A 15459-nucleotide genomic window follows, 5' to 3' on the forward strand; every position below is an offset into this window, starting at 1 on the left:
ACACGAGCCTCCAACTACTCCTCTAGAGACAACCCAACATGTAAGACATGCTCACCAATCAACTGTAGGTGATTGTCGTCTGGAAACTCTATCATAAATCTGGATGCCTTTGTATTTTTTGGCTCCTCATCAATAGTGGGGATGTCTCCCGACACGTCATCAGCCTGTGATGTGCTATTATCACCTGAGAACTCGGTCACAACCCGAGATACCTCATCAATGGGTACCTCAACAACAGATGGCATCTCATCAATGAGTGTATGATCAACTATCTCCTTACCAACCATGGCCCCTTGAACTACTCTCTCGTCTTCTTCCTTAATCCTCTCCATCATCCCAACATAATTCCACTGAATACCCATTGGCTTGTGCATGCCTCTTAGTTCACAGAACTCCCAAAAAGAGAGGGGCACTTTAATTTCATGACCCAACAATTGGTATGTCCTCCAATTTGGTTCCAATAACTCCACATCAATTGCAATCATGTCTTTCCATCTTGATGCATTACCCATAATTTTGGGCATAACGGATTTGATGTATAATTGAGAATGGTATTGATTCCCAATTGCAGAATGAATCAAATTTCCCCCCATATCAATCATCATTTGTTGCATCCTAATCACCTCATTCAAGGTTACTCCCATGTTGTTCGATTCTAATCTTTCTTTGGATCCCATGATTTCTTAGCTTTTTATTCTGGTCTTGTCATAGAATGAAGGGTTTCCCACAGGATGAGCCAATATTATGGCTTTGATACCACTGTAACGTTCCAAAATAGGAAAAACAATGATATGCAAGCAAATAGAAAATTTACACCATATAAAAATTTAAAACAATTTAGTAAATACCCAAAACAATAAAAATATGGAAGCAGCTGAACCATTTTATTATAATTGGTGCAAGAGTAAAAAATATATGGAAGGAATACACCTAGACTTGCCTTTTTTGGGAAGAGGAGAAATACCTAGGTAAAGCAATGATAACCCTGAAACTGTCCAACTGCTGCTCTGCGATGCCCCTTTAAATATGCATTGTATGTTGCAAAGATATGGGTGAAAAGCCCACCTTCAATGCTCAAAATATTATGAAAAATTATTTATGAGGTCATTGTAAAATACCTAGAGAAACCCAAAAAAGGTTTGGTTTGGTTTGGACCTTCCAAAATCGACCCCCAAAAAGGTATTGTGCTGTGCCCAACAATTCAGCTATATCTGCTGCAAATATATGACTAAAAACCCCACCTCCAGTGCTCAAACATTTCTACAAATTTATATCTGGGGTCCTTGTTAAAAACCCAGAAAAACCCAGAATGGTTTGGCCTAGTTTTGACCTTCCAAAATCAACCCCCAAAAAGACCCTTTTCCCTCCAAATCGATTGAAGCACACTACTTGCCAATACACCAGAAAAATCCTCCTCAAACACTCCGGAAAGGTAGAAATAAACTCCACCAATACTTCCCTTATTTCTCCCAGAAAGAAATAGCGCTCCAGTAGAATCTGCAATGGCCACACTAGATACACTACTGCATCCTCCAGAAATATGCACTGCTGGGGTGAACTAAATACAAATGCTAGAAATATCTCTACAAATCTCCTCCGGATGATAATGGATGAAACTCTATAGAGTGGCACTCGAAGTCCCCAGAAGAAAGGCTGAGTTCTCCTCTTGGAAAACTCTTGCTAAACAGATAGTGACCCAACTAAACAGCTTGAGTAACATAATCAAATTCAATAAGCCAAGAATGCCATATGAAGTGTGATGGCTTCCTTTTATAATTTTTGTGGAGTCTTTCTTTCTGCCTTTTCTTCCCTGTCATGCATTTTAAATCATTGGCTTAAGGAGTGCGTATTTATTATGTGGGTGGTCCCCACATATCATTATCAAACAAAATAAAATAAAATTAACTTGCCTCTAACTCCTAAGTCTTCTACCAAAAATAAAATGGGCACCGTCTTCACCAAAATTGGCCCCCAAAATGTAGAAATAAATCATATTCCAAAACAATTTAGGAAGGGACATTACACATTCCATCGATCTGACCCCGGGCGTGCTGCTACCCAATGGACCAATCTATCAATGCTCTGTTCTGGATAACAATGAAATCAAGAGGCAGCTTGAGGAGTCGTTACAGAAAGGGCACACCAGGCCAAGTTAATCACCCTGTGGGAGACCGATCGTGTTGGTACAAAAGAAGGATGGGACCTGGAGACTCTGTATTGACTATCGATCACTGAACACGATCATTGTCCAGAGCATGTATCTAATCCCACAGATTAATGACCTTCCTGACCAGCTTAAGGGGGCCAAATATTTCAGAAAAATTGACTTGAAGTCTGGTTATCACTAGGTACTGATCGAACTCTCTGATCTATGGAAGACTGCTTTCAAATCCAAGGAGGGACTTTTAGAATGGCTAGTCATGCCTTTCAAGTTGACAAATTCCCCCACAAGCTTCTTGAGGCTAATGGACGCAATCTTGCGACCCTTCACCAACTCATTCGTGGTGGTGTATTTGGATGAAATTCTGATCTTCACCCAGAGTTGGGAAGAGCACCTCCACCATATTCGACAGGTCCTCTAAACCTTGCGGTAACACAATTTGTGTGCCAATTTGGAGAAACGCACTTTTGGTTTGACAAATGTCCAATATCTGGGGTACATTATTGATGAGAGGGGTGTGCATATGGACCTAGCCAAGATACAAGTCATTCAGGATTGCCTAGCCCCAACCACTCGAACAGAGCTCTACAGCTTTTTGGGCCTTGCCAACTTCTACCGCAGGTTCGTGTTGGGGTTCTCTCATATCACTTGGCCCTTGAGTCAAGTCATCAAGGGAGGAGAGAAAATGAGATATTCTAGGATATCTCATCTCTATTTGAATTCACTCACATATTTTCATCACCTTACTACCCCCAATTAAATGGCTAGGACTAGAAGCTATCAACAAAGTACTCGAAGCTATGTTGCAGTGTATGGCGAAAAACCATAAAACCAATTGGAGAGGAATGCTTTCTCCACCTTTTGAAGCTATCACACATTAGCTAAAATTGCCACTAGTTTTATTTCCTTCCATCTCATCCACAACATAGAAGCAATTTTACCTAATAATGTGAGATAGCCTCCCTGCGTATGGTAATCTAACTTTTTGTGATTACCACTCCACTAGAACAATGCCTCATGTTTTATGGCATGTTGATGGAGATCAACGTGCCTCCTTCCAACATAATGAAACTGTTATCACCCCAAGAAACTCACCTAGGTTGCATATCGGTGATGCTCGAAAACATTACAAATTCAACAAATATGGTGGATAAATGATGGATGAATGAAACAAATGCTGCATATTTAAGCCAAATAACCACTTCTACTATGATTGACCCCAGACATGGGTGAACACCCCCAGACTACAAGGATTTTAACCACCTATTACTCACAGTTTGAGGATAAGGTGATAATGGAGAAGACTGACCACACCAGCAGATGCACAGGACCCTGTGATGGCCGGCTGCAACCAGTTAAGAGGTCTGTAAATCTAGTTTCTAATGCACAGACAGGATGACAGCTCTCTATGCATTAAACAACAGAAACCTGCACACATGTTCTATGATACATGCTAAATCCTAACACAGAGGTGGGATGACAGCCCCTCTGATGCTAAACATTCACAACAATAGAATAAATGCAAACAGGCACAGCCTGGACCAAGAAAGAGAAGTGGAAAGTGAGAAATAAACAACAAAAGAAGCTTGTATTAGCTGGAAATGAAGACCAGACGCTACAGGTTACAAAGTAGTTACAGTCTCCAGAAGTTGAACCTTACAACAGGGTTCTCTTCATCTAACACTCATCAACCTTATTACATCCCTCTTTTGGGTATATATGGAGTTTGTTTACAAAATTGCTCTACTGGTGATGCGTGGAGGAGCCCATAAATGGCCACCAACCACATTTACAGTTAAAAATGGGCCTCTGCTACGATCTGCATGCTTTAATGAATAAATTGACCCTTTCTGCAGTTCGGCGGTTCTTCTCTGAGCAGGTGGCGTGTGATATGGACGAAGTCCATGACTGATAATTGCTGCTATCTGCCCAAGGCATGTCCTCTTTCCATGCGGCCATGTTGTGAATTAATTGCAGCCGCTGCTGCGCTGTACTGCCCCATGCTTGCTTTAACACATTCTGCGCCGCTGAGAAATTGTGCCCCCTTTGCCTCATTTGAGCACCAAAGGCTCATTCATGCATAACTCCTCTATCGGGTCGCCTCTCGGGTCACAGTCGCGTATAGTAGCTGGCCGATCCTCTGTTCCTTGAAATTTGAAAAATACACAGAAAACTTGCCCAAAATAAATGAAAATGGCCTCAGCGCAGACTTGAAAGTTTATAAAATGGAGCGCTGAATGATATCGGGTCCGGACCTCATCGCAATAGGCACCCGCCAAGGCTTCCTTTTGTATTTTCTTTATATAAAGAAAATACACAAAATACATTGAAAACGCTAAGGGCGCGGACTTGAAAAAATATGAAATGGAGTGTTGTGTTGTCGTCGGGTCCGGCCCATCGGGTCGGAGGTATGCATATGTTTAAAACCCCGCCCCCTTGTCATTACCGATAGCGATATTGTTACGGACCTGCACATTTATCAAAAGGGATTTAATACCACCGTTAGGTTCGGCCCATCGGTGATCGCTAATATATGCAAAAGGCCATGCTCCATTGAAATGCCGATAGCGATATCAACCATCGCTCATCGCACAATAATAAAGCCCCTTTGTAAATCCTCCATTGCGATACGCCGATAGCGATATCGGCGATCACCCATCGGCGATACCACCTCGCTGCCGCTGCCTGCCTCCTCCGATTGCGAAATGCCGACGCGATCTGGACCGTTGATCGGCCAGATCCAACGACCGAGATTACAGCGGATCCTTAAGCCTGCTTTTTGAATTTGTTAATGATTTTAGAGCAATTATGCCTCCCGATAATATATTTCCGCCCCTTCAAGGACTTTCCTCTTGCAATTTTTTGATCGGAGGGAGGTTTTTGGCCATAATTTGAGGATTTCAGCAGCCACCATGGATCCTTTGGCATAGCAAAGCTAACACTGGCTCCTTCTGGGGATGAGATCCTCCCTGTGAGGTCTCAAGAACCTACAGATCAATGCCTTCATACAAAATCAGCTTGAAAAACACTTGCCTAGTATCCATTGGGCATGGAGTCAACTAAGCATACAATAAAAACTGAACAAGAAACTATTTACAAACATAAAAGCCTGAAAATGTAAACTTCAAAATTTGCCCATTTGCTGGGCCACCAAAATTGTTTCTCCTTCTCTCAGCCTGGTTCATCATATATCAGCAGGACAAGATTTATTTGATCATCCACCTCAAACAGTTTAGGACACTTGAGCTTAATAGGTAGAGATGATCGGTGCTTCATTCCCTTTCTGTGTGTTTTCCTCCTTGGACGTTTTTCAGAGGAGCCTTTGTACAACTGTTGGATTATCATGGCTACAGTGTACGAGTCTGTGTCTTTTGCGACTTGCTCCACTAATGTAAGAAAGGAACCATTGAATTTTTGTGCAGGGGATACAGACACAGCCTCTGCTCCTGAAACTTTGTTTGAACAATCCTCATCCAAGGAGGACTCCCATGACTGCGCATCCTCTCCCTCTGTTATCTGGATAGTTGCCCTTTCGATTTGTGTGGAGACCTCCTGAGCAGGCATCAGAATATTAAGACTGAGGTGATCAATCTCAGCCTTGGGCATTGAGTTACAGCCTGCTTCAGGGCTTAGTGGGCAACCATGAGGGCTTGTCATCTGAGCATACAAAGAAACAAAAGATGATGATGGAGAGCTTTCCTCTCCCTTTTTAATCGCTGGATTGGGGAAAAAAGCGGGCTGAAAAATCGGCAGATCTGCATAGCCATGTAAAGATGAGCTGGCTTCAGGCACAAATTCTTCGAGGGGGAAGGGATCTGCTGCTGGCTGCCACTGCTGGTCAACTTGTTCTTCTGCAGTTACGACAAATTGTTGAACAGTGACTTTGGATATTGCTTCCTCATAAGCAGCCCTTGTTAAGAAAGGAGCACCTTCCAAAACATGGACCTCCTCCTCTTCGGGATGCTCTTCTTCCATGACTATATTTTGACAAAGGGTTTTCACCCTTTGATCTTCATTTACCTCTCTGCTTCTCTACAAAATCTACGCATGCTCATGTGTTTGTCTACATGGATCTGGAGTTGGAAAAGAAATAGAACAATGAGCTCCTGCTTCTTCAAAACGCTGCTAAGCTCTCAACTTGGAAACTTCAGAGGTCAAAATATCGATCATCCTAGCTAATTTATCAATCTCAGGCTCTGAGGATGATGAGGATTCACCTCCCTGACTTCTGCATTCATCATCACCTTCAAGTCTTCCTGCAGCCATAATATTGGCTTCTACTTCAAAGGCTGCAGCTTGCATATCAGCCAAAGAAGCACATCTCCTTTCTCTTAACAGCAGGCAGAACTGAGAATCGAAGGCATTAGCATATGTGAGCATGGCAGAAGAAGGGGTAGGTTTTATTTCTGCTGGCATTCTGCTGTACAAATGATTAAATCTAATATTGAAATCAGACAGCAGCTCACCATCTTCTCTCTGCAAGTTCCCAAATTCATCATGATAGAAGAGCGGATCTTTATTATTTCCCCAATGCTTTAAAAATGCATCATCTAAAGCATCAATGTCTGCAATGAACCTAGGGGGTAAATCTCTAAACCATTTTCTAGCCTCCCCCTCTAGGCTTTGGACAAAAACCCTCATCCAAACATCCTCTTCATTGATATGAAGATTATCAGCGTAACAATAAAAAGATTCGAGGTGCTCTTCAGCTGATACTCCTTCTGCACCAGTAAACTTAGGCATATATTCCATATAATCTCCTACAGGCATGGCATTCAAAGGGGTAGGCAAGACCAAAGGTGCATACCTAGCAGCAACTATTCGTTCTATCTTTGAAAGGGCTTGCTGGCCTGCCATGACTGAGGTAAGGTAAAAAGATACTGGTAAACTGAGTGATATGAATCAATAAAGAGGATAGGAGAGACAGAGGAAAACGATAGAAAACATGGATGCTTCTTTCAACTGAGGTCCGAAAGGGAAATGAATGGGGAAAGGAGCTGAATGAATCTCTGAAGGAAATACTTCAACAGCAGAGATACATAAACTTCTTTAAGGCTTACCTGACCCTGATGCTCCCTTCCGCAAAGTTTTTTCTGCTTATCGATCCTCTCAGGATCAGGCACTGGCCAACTAGTGATTTCTGAAGATTTCTCTGAGCATGCTTCACGAACTAGACCAGAACTTCAATGTGGAGTCGCCAAAGGATGTCCTTCCTCCAGTGGAGTCGCTAGACAGATGATTACAACCAACATCTGTGTTCAAACCTTATCTGTCATCAAAGCTTGAAGCTGTGTCGTCTCCCAAGGAAGCTAAGCTTCGATTCTCCTCTCCTCGGCAACGGCGCCATTTAATGTTATCACCCCAAGAAACTCACCTAGGTTGCATATCGGTGATGCTCGGGAACATTACAAATTCAACAAACATGGTGGATAAATGATGGATGAATGAAACAAATGCTGCATATTCAAGCCAGATAACCACTTCTTCTATGATTGACCCCAGACATGGGTGAACACCCCCAGACTACAAGGCTTTTAACCACCTATTACTCACAGTTTGAAGATAAGGTGATAATGGAGAATACTGACCACACCAGCAGATGCACAGGACCTTGTGATGGCCGGCTGCAACCAGTTAAGAGGTCTGTAAATATAGTTTCTAATGCACAGACAGGATGACAGCTCTCTATGCATTAAACAACAGAAACCTGCACACATGTTCTATGATACATGCTAAATCATAACACAGAGGTGGGATGACAACCCCTCTGATGCTAAACATTCACAGGAATAGAACAAATGCAAACAGGCACAACCTGGAACAAGAAAGAGAAGTGGAAAGTGAGCAATAAACAACAAAAGAAGCTTGTATTAACTGGAAATGAAAACTAGATGCTGCAGGTTACAAAGTAGTTACAGTCTCCAGAAGTTGAACCTTACAACAAGGTTCTCTTCATATAACACTCATCAACCTTATTACATCCCTCTTTCGGGTATATATGGAGTTTGTTTACAAAATTGCTCTGCTGGTGATGCGTGGAGGAGCCCATAAATGGCCACCAACCACATTTACAGTTAAAAATGGGCCTCTGCTACGATCTGCATGCTTTAATGAATAAATTGACCCTTTCTGCAGTTCGGCGGTTCTTCTCTGAGCAGGTGGTGTGTGATATGGACAAAGTCCATGAATGATAATTGTTGCTATCTGCCCAAGGCATGTCCTCTTTCCATGCGGCCATGTTGTGAATTAATTGCAGCCGCTGCTGCGCTGTACTGCCCCATGCTTGCTTTAACACATTCCGCGCCGCTGAGAAATTGTGCCCCCTTTGCCTCATTTGAGCACCAAAGGCTCATTCATGCATAACTCCTCTATCGGGTCGCCTCTCGGGTCACAGTCGCGTATAGTAGCCGGCCGATCCTCTGTTCCTTGAAATTTGAAAAATACACAGAAAACGCGCCCAAAATCAATGAAAATGGCCTCAGCGCGGACTTGAAAGTTTATAAAATGGAGCGCTGAATGATATCGGGTCCGGACCTCATCGCAACAGGCACCCGCCAAGGCTTCCTTTTGTATTTTCTTTATATAAAGAAAATACACAAAATACATTGAAAACGCTAAGGGCGCGGACTTGAAAAAATATGAAATGGAGTGTTGTGTTGTCGTCGGGTCCGGCCCATCGGGTCGGAGGTATGCATATGTTTAAAGCCCCGCCCCCTTGTCATTGCCGATAGCGATATTGTTACGGACCCGCACATTTATCAAAAGGGATTTAATACCGCCGTCGGGTCCGGCCCATCGGCGATCGCTAATATATGCAAAAGGCCATGCTCCATTGAAACGCCGATAGCGATACGTCGATGCGATATCGGCCATCGCTCATCGCACAATAATAAAGCCCCTTTGTAAGTCCTCCATTGCGATACGCCGATAGCGATATCGGCGATCGCCCATCGGCGATACCACCTCGCTGCCGCTACCTGCCTCCTCCGATTGCGAAATGCCGACGCGATCTGGACTGTTGATCGGCCAGATCCAATGGCCGAGATTACAGCGGATCCTTAAGCCTGCTTTTTGAATTTGTTAATGATTTTAGAGCAATTGTGCCTCCCGATAATGTATTTCCGCCCCTTCAAGGACTTTCCTCTTGCAATTTTTTGATCGGAGGGAGGTTTTTGGCCATAATTTGAGGATTTCAACAGCCACCATGGATCCTCTGGCATAGCAAAGCTAACAGAAGCCACCTAGAAATTATCCAAGCCTGCTTTTAAGCGTGACATACACCCTCATTCTTTTGACAAGGGCGACCTCGTGTTAATATATGATGTTTCCAATCAGAGTTTGAACCTTCAAAAATTTGAAACCTTGTGGGAAGGGCCATTCATTGTCAAACACTGCCTCACAAGAGTCACATACATTTTGGCTTGTCATGATGGGACTTGTCTTAAGGTCATGGTTGACAAGCTATACCTCAAGAAATTTTATCCCTAATAGTGAACCTCCATGCGTCGCTCCCCTCTTTTGTATATACTCTTCTTTTGTCTTTTTATTATTTTTTTTTTAAATGGACTGTGGATCATCTTTCCTAATCCATTCCCTTGCTTTGTTTGTTTAGATGAATCATCCACCAGTGTATCACATTAGTTTCATCAATGGTTCTAGTTAATGGCCACAACATCTTCCATCTACAATTTGGGCAAGTTATTCTCCTCTCAAACACTACTTCACTCAAGTGGCATTTGTAGCATCTCTGCCATGAATAACAAAGAGGAATATGCTAATGTCATCAATTTGTTAGCCAATGCCACTAGTGTTCACATTTGTATCTTCCTTGATTCCCAACTCATCATCTCATAATTGAATAATACATCTATGATCGTGCCATATTTTGAAAATATTTACAAATTCATTTCTTATCTAAATTTTTTGAATCCATCACCTTCACACATATTCCTACTAATCATAACCAATACTGCAAATGACATTCTAAAATAACAATTTTTAGACTGCCATATTATTCATCATAATTATATTTAAACATTTGATTATCATCATTAATCATTTGAAAATATAGACCAACAAAAAACATTCAACAACTCATTAGATTTTAGAGGAATATTTTGGAATCACATATTTAAATAACACAAAAGCCAAATTCCAAACTCAAAGTCTCCCGTATTTAATTACTGGATGAGCATAAACTAAAACAACTATTAAACACAATTCAAATAATTGCTTTTTCATCTTTAACTGGATAAATATAATATGATACTTACTAAAGAAGATGAAAAGGCCATTCACCCATCATTTGGGTAACGGGTGGCACCATCTGTCGGTAAGATAAGACGGAATCCTTATTTGTCCATATCCTCCAGCGCAACACTTTCCGTCACTCTGCCACGATTTTGAATGACATTTTCTAACAGAACAATCGTGTCGTCACCACTTTCCATCTCTCTGGGACGATTTTCAATGTCATTTTCTAACAGAACAATCGTGTCGTCACCACCGCCATGAGATTATTTTCAATGTTGTAACTATTTTAATAATATTCTGTTCACTAATTGACCTTTCGACTGAACCTGTCGCCGCCGTGAGAGACCGTCAATGTTGCAACTTCTGTAAAATATTGTACGCAATTACAGTCTGCAAGTTCCGTAAATATTCCTGATAAATCTAATACCTCTAAACAAGAATTATATGATGTTGTCCCTAAACAGAATCAAAATTTGTTATTGTTAACTCCACGCCCACATCTAATTTTCTATAAACTTTTCCGCAGATTAATCTTCCATGACAGTATGATATCTTTCAGCCTGCGGCGTTTCTATCAGAATTGGTTTACTATCTCAATTATGAATTTGGGGTGTCTCAAATCATGGGAGCACGGGACAAGGGAAATAACGGCAGAAGTTGAGAAGGGAGGTAAATTGAAAAATATTATGAATGGGGTGGGGTAAAATGGTGGAATATATATATTTGAGGGGTGAGAAATAATGAGACTAATCTAATAAATATAGTGTAAGTAGATGCAGTGATGATTTATCTAGCATTTGACCGTGGATGATAATGTTCAACCATGTTATTAATAGTTAACTATGGTTGATTGTGGTTGATCATAGATGAATATGGTTGACCATAGATGAGCTTATTTAACAATCATTGAACAAGGGTGACCATGATTAAACAAGCTCAACTATGATTAACTATTTTTATCCATGGTCAACCACAATCAACCATTGAGAACATGGCCAATCTCATTGACCATGGCCAAATATTGTCACCCATGGTCAATATAGTGAACAAGATTGACTATGGTTGAACTCGTTGACAATGTTTAACCATGTTTGATCATGGTTAAGCTTGTTCTACCATGCTTGACCATTATATTATATTTTGCCTATTATTTCTCCCCACATTTGCCCTCGAGTTATGAGTTATATCCCATCCCCTACATTCTCAAATCCATAACTATGGTTAACCATAGTTATCCATGGTCAACCACAATCAAACATAGTCAACCGTTGATAAGATGGCCAATCTTGTTGACCATGGCCAAATATTGTCATCCATGATCAACATAATAAACAAGGTTGACTACAGTTGAACTCATTGACAATGTTTGACCATGTTTAATCATGGTTAAGCTTGTTTGATCATGCTTGAACTTGGTTAAGCTTGTTCTACCATGGGTGACCATTATATTATATTCTGCCTATTGTTTCTCCCCACCTCTACCCTTAAGTTATGAGCTATTCCCATCCGCTTACATTCTAAAATCCATATCCATTCTCATATCCATATGACTATGAAAAATAATAAATATATCCCACATTTTTGCCTTTCTTTGCAATGGCTCTTTTATCACCCTATTTATAAGGGTGCAATGGAGCAACCTAGCGAGTTGATCTTTTGGCTTTTTAGGTAGAAATTTGATCATTTGATTCTTGGTAAGCTCTTAATATTTCATTATTTAAATTATAATTTTTAATATAATAGATTCAAGACCTTGAAACATGGACACTATTATACAGTTTAACTAACCTACCTAAAACTATGTTTAGTCTAAATAACTTAAAACTATGTTTTGAATGCATCCTCATCCCGCAATTTCCACAGGAAAACAAAAGAATCCCTCCCCGCTCCATGTTCTTCCTCGCTTCTCCTGCTCCAGTGAATTAATTCTAGGAATTTCAGTTGAGAGTTTGGGCGATAGATTTACTACCCCATGCTCTATTATGCCATCAAAATTAGGATAAATTATAACCTCATTACTTCTGTTTCAGGGAAGAACATATGGTTGGGGTAGGAAGACAAGGAAAAGAAACAGACAAATGAGATGCTCTGGTTTTTAAAAACATTTCCAGAGAAAGGTTACTAAATCCATTTTGTTATATTCCGATGTTTTGTTTTACTTCCACAAGAATTGGGTTTAGCTCTGTCATTTTTCCTGTTCTGTTATGGGGGCCGTCAATCCGTTGAAAGGTATTTGGTTGAAATCCAATAGATTCCATTACAGGTTTGTGTAATTCAACAGCAAATTACCCTACTGCAGAAACTTTGCGGGAAGCTTAGACGAGAAACAGAGCTTGGTGATCATAAACAATCTGCATCAGCTTAAAAGAAATCACTGCATTTCATCAAAACAACTATTCTAAATCTGGGTCCAGTTCAAAACTCCAAGCATCCCTTCAAGGTATGAAGGATGAAAATTAACATGTAAAACATGAGATATTCCACTACTTTGTGATTGAAGCCAGTGATGTTGAAATGACATGATTGGTGCTTTCATATCAAACATTTAACTACATGATTGGTGCTTTCATATCAAACATGGAAATGTTTGGTAACATCTCCGTTACAATCTGAATCCCTGAAGGGCTATGGATTAATCACTTTTCTAAATCCCATCCACACCGTGTTCACAAAGAATGAGTCTCCAGTTTCTTGGTACATCTTCAAAAACATACCTGAGATTGCAAGGCCTGAACCTGTGTTTTCTCAAAGCTGCGCTCGTTTACAGTTTGGAGTAACGACAGGTCTGCAATTTGACTCAAAGAACATTACAAAACAACACAACTTCTAAAGAGAAACATAAGCTCTGAATAATGAAATCCTAAACCTCCTAATGTTTGGTAGGATGTCGAAGTCAAAGAACATTACAAGACAAGATAACTTGTAAAAAGAAACATGAAGATCCAAATAAGAAACTTATAATGTTTAAGATGTCCAATGTGGTGGATGTGAAATCAAAGGCATGCATACCAGGGTTCATCCAACCTTCATGTCAAGCCTAGGCTCAAAGGCCATGGCAAGCTCAAAGCATTCCGATGTACTTGCTGTGGTGTCTACAGGACGGCTGGGAAGCCAACTCCATGCATTTTCAGTTACATTGTAAACTACCACCTCTGTCACCTTTCTAAATTTTCTTTTCCTATGTCCAGAGACTATGAAACATGTGCAATCCCCTACTCCTATGCACCACTTACTGCAGTCCATAGAAATCCTCTTGAAATCTTTGGACAGGGACGGAGGCATTCTTGCAATCTCCTTCCACCATGATGAGGATGAAGAGGTGGAGGAAGAAGAGTTCACCTTGGCTTTGTCAAACTCCCATATAATAACCTGCAAAAGCTCCTCTGTATGTCCGAAAATGTACCCGGCCACTAAAACCCATGACCCATAGGTAAGAAGGTAAGGTGACATGTAGTCACTGTCAGCCATCTCCGGCAATGGCGCAAAGATGGAAGTCCCCTGTTGGATGCTGAAACCCAGAATACCCGATTGGTCATGAATATCTGCAAAACAGTAGAATGAGCCTGCGCAGAAAACCAAGTCTTTCTTGTCAATATGCACATCATGTGGCAGGTGTCCTGCAATTCTCCATGACTTGAATGCAGAATCATATATTTCCACTATCCCCGCTTCATGGCTGTCCTCACCAACCACCACCACTTTGTATGTCCCTCTACGGTCGCCCTCCCCTTCCACGATGCCTCCAACACTTAAGACCGTTATGGATGAGATGGGGGTCAGTTTTAAGGAGGTTCTTGTGAGGGGATTGGAAACAACAAATGATAGATTTGGATGGAGATCGATTGTGTGCAAGAACAAGCCTGCCCCTGATCCATAGAAAGTAACAAATTTTACATTACCATTTGGCGCCACGAAGGAAGGAAAGGAGATGCAGGGGGTATTCCTCCAGGTTCCTGTGAAGAAGAAGCAAGCCAAACAATGAAGAGGCCTTCTGCCAACATCTTGCACAAGCAGCCATGGCTTCCTGTTACCAGGCTTCTCCGCCCATTTACTCGTTATGAATTGGGTTGATATGAGCAGAGCATTGCATTTCTTGGACACACTGCGAAATCTACACAAAGACTCCACTGGCAACCACACCAGTATTTCCACGATCAAATCCTCCGGCAACACAGGCAAATCATGAGACTTGTGCAGATCGCCCATTTTAATTAACCTCCCACCGACATAACTGGTTCAGCCTGGATTATGAAGGAGTTTAATTGCCCAATGGGAATAGACAGTACCGCGCCATCTATAAGATAAGCTAGAATTCTGATTCAGCCATCTCCAACTCAACACCTGTAACAACCTTCCAACGCAACACTCTCCACCGCCTATAATGACTTTTAGTGCCACATCTACCCATTTTCCCTGCAACGCTGGCTACCCCCTTCCATCGCCAGATTCGCCACACTCGTCACTACCGCCCTGAAATTGATGCAACTATTTATAAATATTATTATATTCGGCACCTGACATTCCGGGAGAACCTGGTACTGTCATGGAAGACCTTGAATGTTGCACTCAGGGGTTAAATTTGACGGGTGACCCTACCCGTCAAGGAATTTTTTTATGACGTTTTTATTTTTAAACTGCCCATCATATGACTTTTAAAATTTATTTGTACAAGTTTTATCTAATTTCAAATTGTACTCATAATTGTTTAAATTTTTTATTTTTTGTTCTACAATTGGACTCAAGTCTCATTGCTACACTTTGTTTTGAGACCTGCTGATCATGAATCCCTGCCAACTGTATGCGGCTTTTTCACAGAGGATGACAACTTCTGATCACAAAACTTCAAAGCCAAAATACGCGTTAATCCACAGTTGCTCTGGTGGGGTTACTGGTTCTCGGTATGGCATCACTTTGGACATACGGCAAGGAATGGAGAAATTAAAGCAACGTATAGTGACAGAATAAAAGTAGATCAACACCGACAGCATTCCATATTTTTATTATGTTTGCATATATGCATTTCCATTCTCATATATTTTTATTAT

At 41.2% G+C, this 15459-nt stretch overlaps 1 protein-coding gene across 1 annotated transcript; it reads right to left on the reverse strand.

Moving 5' to 3' along the window:
- Nucleotides 1-13079: 13079 nt before the first annotated feature.
- LOC149242453 (F-box/kelch-repeat protein At5g15710-like) lies at nt 13080-14953 on the reverse strand. The gene is made up of 2 exons (XM_089374246.1): nt 13424-14953; nt 13080-13199 (listed from the first exon to the last, which is right to left on the reverse strand). Exon 1 carries the CDS (start codon nt 14618-14620, stop codon nt 13430-13432), a length of 1191 nt encoding a protein of 396 aa, XP_089230372.1. The 5' UTR covers nt 14621-14953; the 3' UTR covers nt 13080-13199; nt 13424-13429.
- Between the last annotated feature and the right edge of the window lie 506 nt (nt 14954-15459).

Source organism: Pinus tabuliformis, chromosome 8, assembly GCF_031772625.1.
Source record: "Pinus tabuliformis cultivar Carrire ecotype Pingquan chromosome 8, CPIR1, whole genome shotgun sequence".
Classification (NCBI taxonomy): Eukaryota; Viridiplantae; Streptophyta; class Pinopsida; order Pinales; family Pinaceae; genus Pinus; species Pinus tabuliformis.

What these genes read in the sequence shown, in the direction of transcription:
- LOC149242453 (XM_089374246.1), bottom strand. Translation starts at nt 14,620, where the DNA reads ATGGGCGATCTGCACAAGTCTCATGATTTGCCTGTGTTGCCGGAGGAT.